The following is a 14,084-nucleotide window of genomic DNA, read 5'->3' on the forward strand; positions in this document are numbered from 1 at the left end:
ACCTGATGATCACAGATGTTCTATTATAATTAATTGAATTAAACGTTGAATTTCCCAACAATAAAACAAAATCAACCTTTTAAACATAAATCACTGGCTTGAGTCTGACATATTGCTTCGACATTAAAGGTTTTCATTTTTGCCGTTATCGCAAAACTGATCCAAAAGTTTGACACAGAGCATGACTCTGTCACGATTTCGCCATTCCGGCCATGTCGGAACACTGATGCTTTGGCTTTTGCTGACGTATTCCGGTCCAATAATCTCTTCTTGACGGGAAAAAACGACGAGATTTATCAGAACGGAAATTCCTGCAAAGCAGCGTGAAAATTTAATTTTCAGGGTTTATAGAATATCGGGAGTAATTCTTATTTTTTCCTTATCACTTCTGGCGGTTATATGAAATATAAAAAGACGAAAGAGTGTGCCCTCTTTATTGTTATGCATGCCAGAGGCCTAGACCTTGAACGTAAGTTTAAAAAAATTATGAATATAGCTATATCTATGTGTATATGTATATATCATCCTTTCGCAGTAATGCAAAATGCGGTCACTGAAAGACAAGCACGTAACAGATAAAAACGTGAAATACTAATAACCCTCTGCTAGCTCACTGTATAATGCTTGCTTGTTTGTTATCTTATTTTATGTTTAAGTAATCTATGACATGCCGATATCAGTTTTACTGAAATACGACTTAGAAATGCGCTTGGTGAACAGACTCACGACGAAGCGCTCGTATGCATAATGCATGTCGACAGACATTGGTGTCAACATTTAAAGAAATTTGCTATTTCCATACATGTAAACAACTCTGTTTATTGAAGCGAAAACACTTCACGCCGTTATTACCAATTTTTATTGAAAACATGCTCTCACATAAATCATTCTCCATATTTTTTTTATCCCAGGCATTTGTTCTGGTTTTTTTGAAAGTAATACGAGTGATTCTCCTTAAAAACGTATTCACAGTGTTAATAAGAGCACTTAATTGACTGTCGGTAATCCGTTGAATGATTTTCATTACAAAACTTGGGGGTTCCTTCGGCCTTACCTCAACTGGCAAACAATTTACTGATTTGCTGGGGGGAGTCGTTTAAACATTTATTATTTTCATTTTCTCAGCTGTTCATCCTGTTGACACTCACTCCACAATTTTATAAAGCTTGTGCTTGGATTAACTATTGGAATGCTACCGCTAAAATCATGACATTTTATATGGTAATATTCCGTCATTTTATCCCGGATCAAAATAAACCATTTTGACATGCCCTCTTCCGGCGACATTTTTAGCGAACAATAGGCTGTGACAATGCGCTCTTGATAGCAAATGTCAATTGCTCAGGAAATTTGCTCTCAAACTATTTATCTCTTTTCTTTTGATTTCTGACGTAAACGACGTTGGCATGTCAGCTCAAATATGTGCACGTCTCAAACAGGGGCGTGGGAACAAGTTACGCAAACGATTATACCGTATTTTAAAGTCAGCGACATAAAGTGTAAATAATCTGCCTAATCTGATATATTGACTCCTTACATTAAACTTCAAATGTAAAAATATAAACCTCATTTGTTACTGGAGTTATGTTTTTCAACAAAATGATCATTATGATGAGATGTCAGGACGATGAATGAACACAGAAAAATGAAGTGAGCACCTAATAAACACTAATTAAAAGTCTACATTCTAAAATTTATGAGTACTTGACCTAGAAGTATTAGTTAAATGAGGTGTAATTATATATACCGCTTTTATAGAGACGGACACTCCACTTAAGTCCCATCTTATCAAAAAAAAAAGTACAATTTTGTTTTTATACCATTTTTAGAGTGTCGGACTGAAAGCATAAATATAGTTTGAAACAGGATGTTGTGGTTTATTGATTATTTATTTGTTCTTGTTTATGTTGGATCGTCATGAAAAAAGTTTGATCTTTGAAACGTGGTATCCAGGCAGGCATATAATATAATAGCATTCTACAAGAAGCTGCCACGATTTGTGTTTATCTGAAAGAGGAGAAATCTCACGCCAACATTTATAGTTTCTTATATATGACACCACAAACAACTTATATTGTAAAATGCTACACTCTTTAGTAACTTTATGCAGTTTAGAAACTATATGCGAGACTAGGAAAATCCTACTGGTGAACATAAAATAATTAACTGTAACTCTCCCGAGTCCTGCGACGGCCCTCATGTCGAAACGTCGAGAAGTCTTTTGTCTATTTTAGGCAGTTGTTATTCCACATTTGATGCTAAGTTGTTTGAAGACGCTCCCTTGGTTATATTAAAATAATAAAGTATAGAATTATCGCAATCTTCAGAAGTCATAAGACGTATTTAGGATCATTTCATTTTATCGTTCATAGAACAGGAATGAGAGTAATGCTTGCATGGGTGATGGCTTTAATAAAAAAAAGAGGGATTATATGAATGAACTTGCCCTAAAATAGTACTTTTAGGTATTTTATTATTATTGGGTCTCTTTATAGAAAAAAATGGTTTCGCGATTCCTGCATGCATTCTATAGTATGCATAGTATAGACATAGTTGTTGATATACAATGCCAATGGTCGACAAAAATAGCTGCATGATCCATATATGCAATATATATAGATCTAGATATTTGCAATACATATATAATGCTGGAATATTCTCCTGTATTATTACGGTATTATTAAAATAGAAAGTTTGGTATGATAATAATTGCTTTTAACTGGCAGAATTTAAATGGCGCTGAACACAAGTGTATCATTTTGTAGCTCATGTGAAACTAGGGCTTTATTAAATGCCGTTAAATGCCGCTATCGTTTTAGTATTTTCGGTGTCTCGGCAAGGCCAAGGCCTGAACCTGTAGGGTTTCAACCATTTCTTAAACTATTTGAGTGTTTCGTTATCATTATAATGGTAACTGTTCTGGTGCCTCTACATTGTTGAAAACTGCTTTAAGGTTTTTGTTATTTTCAAGAACTGTAGTTATACATAGCGTTTATGTATGCATGTTACCTTTTGCGCTTACGTTTAGACCAAACAGCCGGGCTATATGCACACCAGCAGTTTCTTCAACAGTTTGCTACAATTACAGATGCTCACACAGAAACACTTAGAAACAACCCTAACTTTTCCTGATCGTCGAAATTTGTTTGTATTACGTCATATGATTAATTCGATTAACCCTTGGAGTTTAAGCAGTGTTTATCTCGCAGAAGTGGTCAGTGTGATTACCATGCTTGTTATCAACAATTTGAGACGTTCCTGTGCCTTGGCGTGCATCAGGCAGAGATAACGATTCCCTCATATGGTCTTCATCAATGGAAATCTTCATTCTTCAAGGATTTAGTCTAAAGATATCTCATTATCTCAACCTTGGCAATAGACGACGTCTTCTAGTTATTTTCACATATACTCCCTCAAGCTGTCTACCTCTCTGGCGTCAACCATACGTCAGGCAAGAAGCGGGACTATTCTCAGTCGTGTAAAGAGTGCTAAAATACTTCGCTGTATATCATTTCTATCTCGCAAGCTTGCCGAGGACTAGCGTTTAAAACGTGCACAAAGCTACCATATATTGGACATATTGGATTGGATTGGGCTCTCTGTAAACAAACACACTTGCATTCCTCGTGAATCAGATTTCTGGCTGAATTGGACTCGATTGGCTGTTTAACGGTGCAAACGCTAGATCCATTCCTTACGACATTGAATGAAATCTATTTCGTACTGGATTTGACGATAATCATAAGTGATCTATATCACCATATATTTCTAATCTTTGTACAAAATTTACGTGTGGATTGGTTGGAACTATCTGTCAAAGAAACGCAAGCTACCTTTACTGTATGCTATATTAAAGTCGTATGTCTAGTGCTATTTAAACCTTCAGTGCAACTTGGTAGATTCTCCTGAATACCTAGAAGACAATTTGGTATTCTGTAAAAAATCCTTCCGAGTTTCGACACGGACCTGTGTTTCAAAGGGGACAACGTGAGTGTATATTTGGTAAACACATAAAATCTTCATAGTCCAGATAACTTGCAGAGTTGATAACTTGCAGTGTTGAGCTTAAGACAATAGTAGTTGAAATAACTTCTTGATTTAAAAGAGGATCAGAACTGCATTCTTCCTACTTATTAACTTTAGAAGGTGTCTTATTAACAGCATCCTTTGAGAGGGATTTGCACATTTTTTTACTCGGAAACAGTGAAATAGCCTACATTAATTTTTGTTACGAAATCAATAGGCATAATCCTTGCAAAAACTGCGTGAATTCTGACCGAGTGTAATAACCTGAACTCTGACTTTTTATTTCTCGCAAAGCCTAGCCTCGTTGTGATACCAATCTATATCAAAGAGAATATTCGGTCAAGTGGTTTTAAGATATATTATGGCTAACCTATTGAACGGTTCGACATTAACATTAGTCAATACAACTTTAAAGAACAGCATCCTCAATTCCACCTTAAACCGTACAGTTTCTTCCACGGCTCCAGCTTTGAATCCAGTGTATGATACATTTTTAATTATTCAAGCTTTAGTAATTATCGCCATTAACGGTCTTGTGATCTTTTTATTCATCTGGAAACCATTTCTTAAAGAAATTACAAATTATTTCCTCGTTAGTTTGGCTATAAGCGATGGGCTCACAGGACTTGTGGTTATACCACTGTACTATGCTTGTTTTTTAACGGGTCATGTTGTTGAGATCTGTTTCAGCTTCGACATGGTGCATCGCATGACGGCATTTTCAACCGTTTATCATTTGCTGCTTATAACCTGCGACCGTTACGTGGCTATTACCCGACCGTTTCGACATAGCAGTACTTTCACATCAACTGTTGGTTATCTTCTCCTGACTGTCGTTTGGAGTGCGGCCTTGTTTCTTCCTTTGATCCAACTTGCCTGGTACGATCCATACAACCTAAAGAAATCAAGCATGAAGGCGCAACGGTATGAGCTACACTACAATATTACATGCGCTGTGATCGCCTTTCTGGTTCCTGTTGTCATTATGATCCTAGCTTATGCCGAAATGCTGCGCATCGTAACACGACATGCTCGTGCCATCGAAGCAACATCTCGACAACAGCAAGCTCTTACTAAAGAGAAACGTGCGATGGTAATCTTCGCTTCAATGCTCTTGGTCTACATCGTGTGTTGGTTCACATTCTTCTTCTCATCACTTGCCCAAGATCTGGCCCCGAATTTCCTGCATGTTCCTGAATACGTCTACCTCATCTTGTTTTTTCTCCGCTTCTGTACATCGATAATCAATCCAATTCTCTATGTTTTCTTCAAAACCGATTTCAAGAAGGCCTTGCGTGAAATCGTCACTCAATACAAATGTAGCGCAAGCACTGTCACCGGTTTCCTGCTTCAAAATCATTCAGTTTCTAACAACGAAGAGGACGATAGCAGTTCGCCGCGAGCACCAATGCGACAATACACCTCAAGAACTCGCAATTGAACTGAAAGATTGGAATAATTTGCAGTTAAGTGTGCCCAGAAATTTCACACGTCTGAGACTTAATCGTTCGCTAAAGACCTAGCGGAAAGATATGGCATGCCACATAAAAATAGCGGTTTATTGGCAAGCTATTAGTTATATTTGTAAATATCACGAGAGTTGGAGGGTTTAGGGAAGCTTTGTGCAGCGAATGATGATCAAACTATGATTTAAGCACAGGAAGAGATGCATTTTTCTCACATTCTTGCCTTTTATAACAAACGAAATTTGAAAATCCTCTTCCTTGTTTTAACAAAGTTGATCATGGTCTGTTGTGTTGTCTCGCTTATTGCAACCCCCCTGACAATTAACGAGATAAATTAATAATTTTTTGGTATAAAAAGACTCGTGCCAACCAAGTTATTATCGTATGTATAGACGAAGGCTATTATTATATCCCTTTGGCCGGTTTCCCAATTTTTTTTATTATCTGTCTTGTCAATTCGGTGTTTTTTTCGAGTTGATTTTAGAAATGTTCAGGAAGAACCGACAAACATATTTGTTTATCCAACAGAATTTCCTAGCGTAAAGTCAAATCAAGCGATCATTCGGTTAGAATGTATACTGTGATATCGTTCTATGCTGATTTACTAGCAAATGAAACTTGGGTCAAATATGTGTTGTACGGCTATAAATGATAATTTCATATATATGTATATAAAATAGAGAGCATTGTAGCTCAGATTTAAAACAGTAATAATCGTAAGTAGTCGCCATACGAACAGATATTCGCGTTAAAATTGCCAGTTATCTTTGTTATTTTGAACATATGGCAACAATTTGTAGATTCATTAACATATTCTGCGCGTTGTTAGGAACACGCGCGCATGTTAAGAATATTTAGTAGTAATACAAGTATTGGCACAATTTGTGTTTCTTGTCTGTTATTGTATGGAGATACGCGTCCCATGCTTGTTCTTAAAATATCTTTGAAAATGCCATGACACGGAGGTATTAAGTGATCGTTGGAGTTAATTGCTTTGTTATGTTGGAATATAATTGCAGGCTGTCTATCACGGGCAACACCTCTGCAGAATGTAGGCCGAGCAATGGCCTTATCGCGCCAAATCTCGGGTTATTATTAGAACATTAAAGCTATATTCGGTGAAAAGTCAAAAAGATAAAATTCCAGCAATGTTGGAGCCGACTGCTTGTTTGTTTTTGCATCTCGTTGTTGTGTATGTGACGCATGATTGTTTTTTTGTTCGAAAGATAACCGTGGTTGTTTAATCGCATAAGCCGTAGGTGGACACTTTGCGATCCTTATTATGTTTATTCTGCTGTACTTTACTGTGTATTTTGCGAAATAATGACAAAGTTCATCGATCTTTTTTGTTGAAAGACTTAACGTGTTTGTTTAATGGGTGGCTTATTTATTTATGTGTAACATTGTTCAGCAAAATTGGGATTTTTCGAGTAAAAAATTTTACCTCCACCTGGGGTAATGGCTTCATGACATGTGCCAGATTTCGCGTCAGTTTAATACTGATAGAACTTCAAAGGATTATTTCAAGGCCCTCGCGTTCAGTATCCTGGGGTATCATCAAAAGCCGGCAACCGCCAGCCAATTCCCTCTATAATCGCCGGCTACTTGGTATGAAGTTTTAGATATTTTGAATAGCAACAGTCCATGAACAGTAGCGCCTATCTTCTTAGATATAAGCCTGTTATTATCAAGAATAATAAAACTCTAGAGTGTGCTGAAAACACTAAGAACACTTCGTTATAAAAAAACATTTGTATTATTGAATATTTAATACTTTAGGTTGTCATTGACAACAAGAATTTGGTGAACTAACTGAATGTATTTCATTATCAAGTATGTGTTGTTGCAAGGCGACGCACAAATACAGAGACCTGAGGCTAAGATTTTTGTTTCGGTCAAGGTTTTTTCTCTGTTCTTTTTACAGTATGAGTATGATAAACTAATTACTGTGTACTAGTAGAGGGTTACAAAATTTCCTTTTCGTCCTGTCACAGTTCCCCAGTCTTAAGTGTACAGTGAATTGGTGTGTTTACCATATTATAATCTTGTGTGGATCAGTTTATGGTTTCCTATTATCTAATGTCTTGTAGTTATAGAAATATGTTAAATACAAATTCTGATTTGCACAATATGAAAAAATAAGTTCAATAAATCTGTCTCAAAACCCGTCGACTCATTTGTCATGCGTTCAACCTAAGATTCATCACCATACAATAATGATCTCGTTTATTTTTTTCTTCCTTATAAGGGATTGTGATTTCTTCGCTGCTTCCCAACGCGAATTATGTTAATTGTTGTATGATCTCATTAAAACATTTATCTTTCGCAATGTCACTTGAGAAATTTTGCAAATTCCTGTTTATAATTGCAATGAGTGTAATTTAGGCTAGACTAAAAAAAATCGACAACATATTCGATGAGTAAATTGGTTTTAAAATGAACGCTTTCATTTGAAGCGAAAGGTCGAGAAGATTTAATTTTCTCGTAATTAATTTACACATTCATGATGTTTTCCATAAACAAAGCGGCTAAACCAGCCTGCAGTTCACACGATTGGATGAAATTTTGTGTTTATTAATGAGATACGACGGTGGCAAGGTATTAAGTCAATCATAAGAAAATTGAACGTGTGAAGCTTCTTCAATGTTCAATTAAATTTCAAAACAACTTTCTACCGCAATGTGAAAGAAAAATCTTTGGTCTTTGGTTAATATTATATCTTTTATTCCAAAGAAAAGGAGATATATATATATATACACTATAGTATATCTAGAAGTGTATTTCTTACTCTGCAATCGTGAATTAGGTGCTAAATGGTGATAAATTGGCTTACTGACTTTGTGATTTATTGGGCTGGTTGTATCCTTATGGCCTATATATATATATACTCTGAATGTTAACGAAATGGGCAGCTTGTCTTTCGCCCAAATACTGTTAAATACGATCAGCCTCTTAAATATAGGAAGAATACTTTTAGTATTCATCCTGTTTGGTTGGAAAGAGAGAAGTATGAAGTGAAAATAAAACCAGACTAAAAAATTAGCCTAGATATAATTCATCAGTAATTTCCTTTTGCCGTGAATTTCAATCTTAAGCGACACTTTCATCGTGTACATTCTTCATCAATTCCGTCTCAACGACAGTATCGTCGGGGAGTATAATTTCATGAGATTGCACTCTTTGTGCGAAACAGACGAGTCGTCTTGTATAGCATACAGCAATAGCAACAACAACAGTTAAAACGATAGCCATAGAAACAAGCAAAGGGATAAGAAATGCGCTTTCATCGTTTGCACTGGTTTGAGCTTCGATGTTGTTTGTTATGTTCGCTTCGATGTTTTTTGTTATGTTCGCTTCGATGTTGTTTGTTATGTTCAGTTGAGACTTTCCCCAGGATTTGGATTGAACTAGAAAAGAAAAGACTGAATCTTGTTTTGGTTTCCTTGAAATCCCCATATTATAATTATGATTCGGCTATCTCTACTAAGTTTAGTAGCTCTGACTATGCCCGTTCGCAAATATTTTGGTCGTTTTTTTATACAGGAGACTGCACTAATCCGTCTCGAAGCAGTAAACTTGTGTATAGGTAGAAGACAAAAAAAAACAACAAGAAAAAACAAGCATTCTTACCAGTTAACTGACCGGCAACTTTGACTACGATACAAGAAGATATTTGCAACTCTTCATCCTCATTTTCAGGCGGCCCTGGTTTTTCGCACTCAATTTGAAATTTCAGAAATTTTCCTTCCAAACTTTTCTTAACTTCAGCTGGCAAATTATCAACATTCTAAAAAGTAGAATGATTTGAAAATAACCCCTAGTCACGGTTTTTTCCCCAACTGAAATCAACCGTTTTACTCACTATAACCCTAAACACTATACCCTCCCTACTCCTTAAGGTATTTTCCTTAGGTTAACTAGCTGACAGTGTCAGCTGTCAGCTGGCAGTAATGTTTGAATTTTGTCTATGTTTCTTAGACTAGGGCGTCTTAATAGACCTTTCTTTACCCTTTCAGCTTTCAATCGCGCAATGCGTCACGGTAGTTGATTAACAAGGTCAATTTGAGTTGGGATTTCGCCATGTTCAGGAGAGATTAGGTTTAACAAAAAAGCAAAAAGGATCGGCAAGGTTCTCTTACAAATAAGCAGAGCGATATCGCAACTCAAAGTTGCTTCATAATCAACTACCGTAACGCATTGCGTTACAACTGAACATTTGGGTTGAAAAAGGAAATGTATGGTATATACCCATGAAAGATGCCATATGTTATGTAACTTGAACATTGCTGGTTTGGAATAGTTAATAAAAGACGAATTTGAAGTCTCCAGCTTGTTTTCACCCAGGTAGTTGATGGACTCCACTGTACAAAACTGATATTCTATAGTTGTCGCATTAAATCCTGTAGTGATCCCATATGCATGCTTTATATCCAGCACTATCAACGGATCATCTACTTTACTCCATATCCAACTCGTGCTCCATCGCCAAGATCCGGTCGTGAATCGACATCCTTTAAAAGAGGAACTCCTCAATGATTGGCTGATAGCCATGTGTGAAATCGTCATGTTCAAAGAGTGACGTCATTACGTGGGATACGACTTTTTAGGGCGGACTTCCACTGTGGCGTTTTTTACCTCTTATTAAGTTATCATATTTAATCTTACGCCCAAAAAAAACCCACACCAAATCAACAGAATCTAACCCAATGCGTCTGTTCAATCGTTGACTTTAAAAGTATCATTTGAATAATTTTAAACTTTAACGTGCATGTAAGCACGAGCATAAAACGCGACAGAGGAAATCCGCCCAGACTCCAGTTGTGACGTCACACCAATGTCAATGACCCAGTGAGAATGTGAAACAACACGTAAAAATGCAAGTGAACAAAGTTTATAATAAAGCAATTGAATTCCGCAATTGAAAATTCTTCGGTTTATAACGACACAAGCCTTGACTTCACATGCAATTCTTCATATGATGTTGTCCATCCTCGTCATTTAATAACTGTTTTTAAACCATTACAGTATAGCGCTTATAACTAAATACATGATAGGCTTAAAACGAACGAACTTAGTCTTAGCCTAGCCCTGGGCAAAGCGTTAAAAAATTCGTTCGTTTTATGTATTTCGTGTATAAATACTGCATGGGCAAACAAAGTGTTTTTGTCACTTTAGACCAGTTGCATGGGCAAATATAAGGAGTTGGAGTTGTTTGTTCGATTTCCATCTGATAGTTGGTTTGTGTGTTTAGTGCAAAAACGCTGGCACACGAACAAATTCGTCAAAGCTTAGAAAGAACTCGCAAGTTCGTTTGCGCTTGTTCGTTGCGATATGTTTAAGCCTTAAGGATTGAATTTTGTAATATCTTTGTGTAGAACATGCACCGTTCCACGTCGAAGATGACATTAATAATTAAACATATCATGCAGTGTTGATTTTCTATAGAAGTGGACAAGTGCAATATATCAGGCGATTAGCCTCAGCTCTCAGTCAAACTTTTGTGTACTTCAATTCAAGTCAATTGTTTACTACAACTAAAATACGTGCACTTCATCTTCACCTGAAACAAATTGAAGCCCGGCAATCCTTAAAGAATATTACAAATTTAATATTTATGCATGAATCTATCGTGACATGATGTGGCAGCCTATTCGTTAGCGTGTGTGTATAAATACCTTGTTTGAGTTTCTTGTTTGCAACACAAGTCATTCGTTTTGCATCAAATGTCGAGCTTTCCAAATTACACTTGCAATGCATCTTCACAAATCCAGGACGACTTAATTTTGCCGTTCTTTTTTCCGTTTCGTTGCAAGTTGCTCCAGGAATTTTAATATCTTCCAGGTCTGCCGAGTCAATATTAAACAAACCTTTTAATGCGATAATGTCTTGACGGTGTCTTTGTATAGTTATTTTCCAGTCGAATGAATCCCAAAACGTTAGGCGAGCTGATTTGTCGTCTTTGGCATTCACTTGTTGCATAGCAAAAACGAAGAGGTAAAAACACTGGAAAAGCATTGTTACTGAGTAAAGGATCATCCTGAAATTTGAAGTATATCAGTCAAAAATATTAGCCGTATAATCCGTATTTACTTTATTGGGCAAAAAAATCTTTATACCTTTGATTTTATTCCGACTTTTTCTTCTGCTGTTGTGTTCCGTGACTTTTGTCGCTCAATTACTGCCAACGGCTAGCAGTTGACTAACCTCGTGTTACAATTCAATAGCTGGATACCGCCAAAGCTGTTTGCTGAGTGCTTGTCTTTATAAGCAATTATAAGCAACCAATTGTCGGGAATTTATACTAAAATTCAAATCAAGTGAATATCTTTATATTCGTACAATAGGAAGTAGGGAAATTTGCATTTATATTGTCAAAGCTGATAAAGGACAACTGGCAGACCATAAAAGATACTTTCAAGAGTAAATAATAAATAATGCATGTATACCAATATTTCCTGGTGAGCTTGTTAAGGTCATTTAAGGTCGGTTCAGGGAAATTTTCCTTGGGCTGATATGAGACAAAAAAGTCTTTTGGTTGATTTCTCCACCCAAAGCCAAAGCCAAAGGCAATGACAAGTTAATGGTTAACAAAAAAAACGAAACAACAAAAACGAAACAACGAAAACAATTTATATATAACCGCGTGTCACGGTCGTATTCAGCATTATATATTAAACAACAATGTGAACAATCATTCGACAACAATGATTTCAGAGGCAAATAACCACCAGTTCCGTATTCATTAAAGCCCTTGAACGTTGACGTTTCTCGTTTAAATTTCATGCTCGAACTACTTTCTTGACAGCAGGTCATCTGATAAACATGATTGTCAAGAATATTGTTACAACTTTTCCACAGCTGCTATTATAGCAGCTGCCTGGGTGATTTTTCGAGACAGTATCCATATTTCTTATAAAAAATATCAAAGTTTTTATATTTTTTTATTCAAAAACAGATAAGGAAACGCTACTTATCATCTTCCAAGTTCTGCTTGCCAGTCTTAAGCCTCTCTGCCCTCTGCTCAATATCTTAAATATTTTACTTCAATTAACCTTTCTCGCAATGACGAATATCCGCCATTTTTGGGGTATTTTCAATTTTCTTAAATGTGTTTAAACAATAATAGCAATGTAAGAAGCATTTTTCAAGATTCCATAGACCATTTGAACAATAAATTAAGCCTAAAATCATAGACAGCCGCCCTGACAAGGTATTGCGCTCACAATTTAAAAAAAATTACCACAAAAATGGCGGCACATTCGTCATCGTGAGAAAGGCGAATTGCTTGCAACCGAAGCACTGCTGGCCCTGACGGTCTTCCAGTCTGTCCCACGGAATTGTCCCACGGAATTGTCCCACGGTCTGCCGCCTTGTCCTGTATTATTCAGTATGATTTATTCATGTTTATAGGCTAGGCACACGCCAGATGACACGTCCCAAATTCGTACGTTGCCGCGTGAGTGAAGCGAAATCCTGCCATAGTAACATGTATACCCTCCCGATAAACAAATAATTTTTCATACTGATTTGCATACAGTAGTTACATTATTAACGAGTCTCCAATGTGCTGATACACTGACGTTTAGCTTTAGCGTGAAAATTGAAAACGAGAAGAACGTTTTGCGAGAATTCGTGCGATTATATATCGTATTGGGCCTTCGAAGTTATGTCAATCATGTCAGCGATCCTACAATCCAAAAGCATCGGTGAACTTTGGAGAATACCATCACGGGTTTATATACGTATTAATTAGGTTTAAAGATAGGACACTGAGTCCAGAGACGTTCAGTTTTAAGGCCACGTCATATTTTACCGAATTCGTTGGTTGGTCATGGCAAATGGCATTTAGCCCATTAGGCGGATTTGCACTCTCACGTTTTTTGTATGGGTGTATACGCACGTAAAAAATAGTGGAAATCCGCCCTTAGTTTGATGGGTTTATATTAGTTGTATTTGTTGTATTGATGCATCTATTTGGTTGTCTTTACAGTGTTTTAAATAATGAATTTGACCAACTCTAGTTTCGTATAATCTTGAAGCTTTTATAATGTGATTTTAGCATCAAATACGCTTTCTAAATGACAGTATCTACAAAAAAGAGTTTGTGTCTCAAAAAAGAAAAGTATTGAAATCACCCATAACAATGTAAGTGTTAGAGTTTGAATGCCTAAGCACTCTGTTGGGACTACAGGTGTATAAATGCCATACGCATTTTTATGCATGCATATGATGCAGTAAAATTTGCTTGTACGCCAAAATTATATTTATTAACAATATTTACGATTTACTTATTTGCAAATATGGATAACAATATTTAAATGCGCATCTCAAGCACCATGACCTTCGACATGTCCCCTTTCTCTAGCAGCACTGAAGCATTTAGCATTTTATAAGTTGCATTAAATCCCCACGGCCACTAAAATTGCTGAACACGGCATTCAAATATAACAATGAGTGATTTAAATAGTTTTCGTATTTTTTGAGACACCCTGCACAGGGTGTATCAAAAAAGGGGGACCTTTAGAAATTAAACTATTGTTATAAAACCACAGTTATAAAACTTATGATTTAAAGCCGTCGCTATGCTAAGCC

General features: G+C 36.4%; 2 protein-coding genes across 3 annotated transcripts; one reads left to right on the top strand and one right to left on the bottom strand.

Annotated features, from left to right (window-relative positions):
* The first annotated feature begins 3,202 nt into the window (after nucleotides 1–3,202).
* On the top strand, nucleotides 3,203–6,363 carry LOC114521885 (histamine H2 receptor-like). Its single transcript, XM_028542459.1, has one exon. The coding sequence runs from the start codon at nucleotides 4,388–4,390 to the stop codon at nucleotides 5,465–5,467; it is 1,080 nt and encodes a 359-aa protein (XP_028398260.1). The 5' UTR covers nucleotides 3,203–4,387; the 3' UTR covers nucleotides 5,468–6,363.
* Nucleotides 6,364–8,285: 1,922 nt separating this feature from the next.
* Nucleotides 8,286–12,962, bottom strand: LOC114522042. 2 transcript variants are annotated; one of them, XM_028542648.1, is made up of 6 exons: nucleotides 12,733–12,962; nucleotides 11,609–11,793; nucleotides 11,168–11,529; nucleotides 9,741–10,003; nucleotides 9,123–9,279; nucleotides 8,286–8,899 (listed from the first exon to the last, which is right to left on the bottom strand). In XM_028542648.1, the coding sequence occupies exons 3-6, from the start codon at nucleotides 11,526–11,528 to the stop codon at nucleotides 8,583–8,585; spliced, it is 1,098 nt and encodes a 365-aa protein (XP_028398449.1). In that variant the 5' UTR covers nucleotide 11,529; nucleotides 11,609–11,793; nucleotides 12,733–12,962; the 3' UTR covers nucleotides 8,286–8,582. The 2 variants fall into 2 exon arrangements, with proteins under 2 accessions (XP_028398449.1, XP_028398448.1); XM_028542647.1 differs by having other exon boundaries at nucleotides 11,939–12,962.
* Between the last annotated feature and the right edge of the window lie 1,122 nt (nucleotides 12,963–14,084).

The sequence above is a fragment of the Dendronephthya gigantea genome, unplaced genomic scaffold, assembly GCF_004324835.1.
Source record: "Dendronephthya gigantea isolate DGI-Jeju-01 unplaced genomic scaffold, DenGig_1.0 000021F, whole genome shotgun sequence".
In the NCBI taxonomy this organism is placed as follows: Eukaryota; Metazoa; Cnidaria; class Anthozoa; order Malacalcyonacea; family Nephtheidae; genus Dendronephthya; species Dendronephthya gigantea.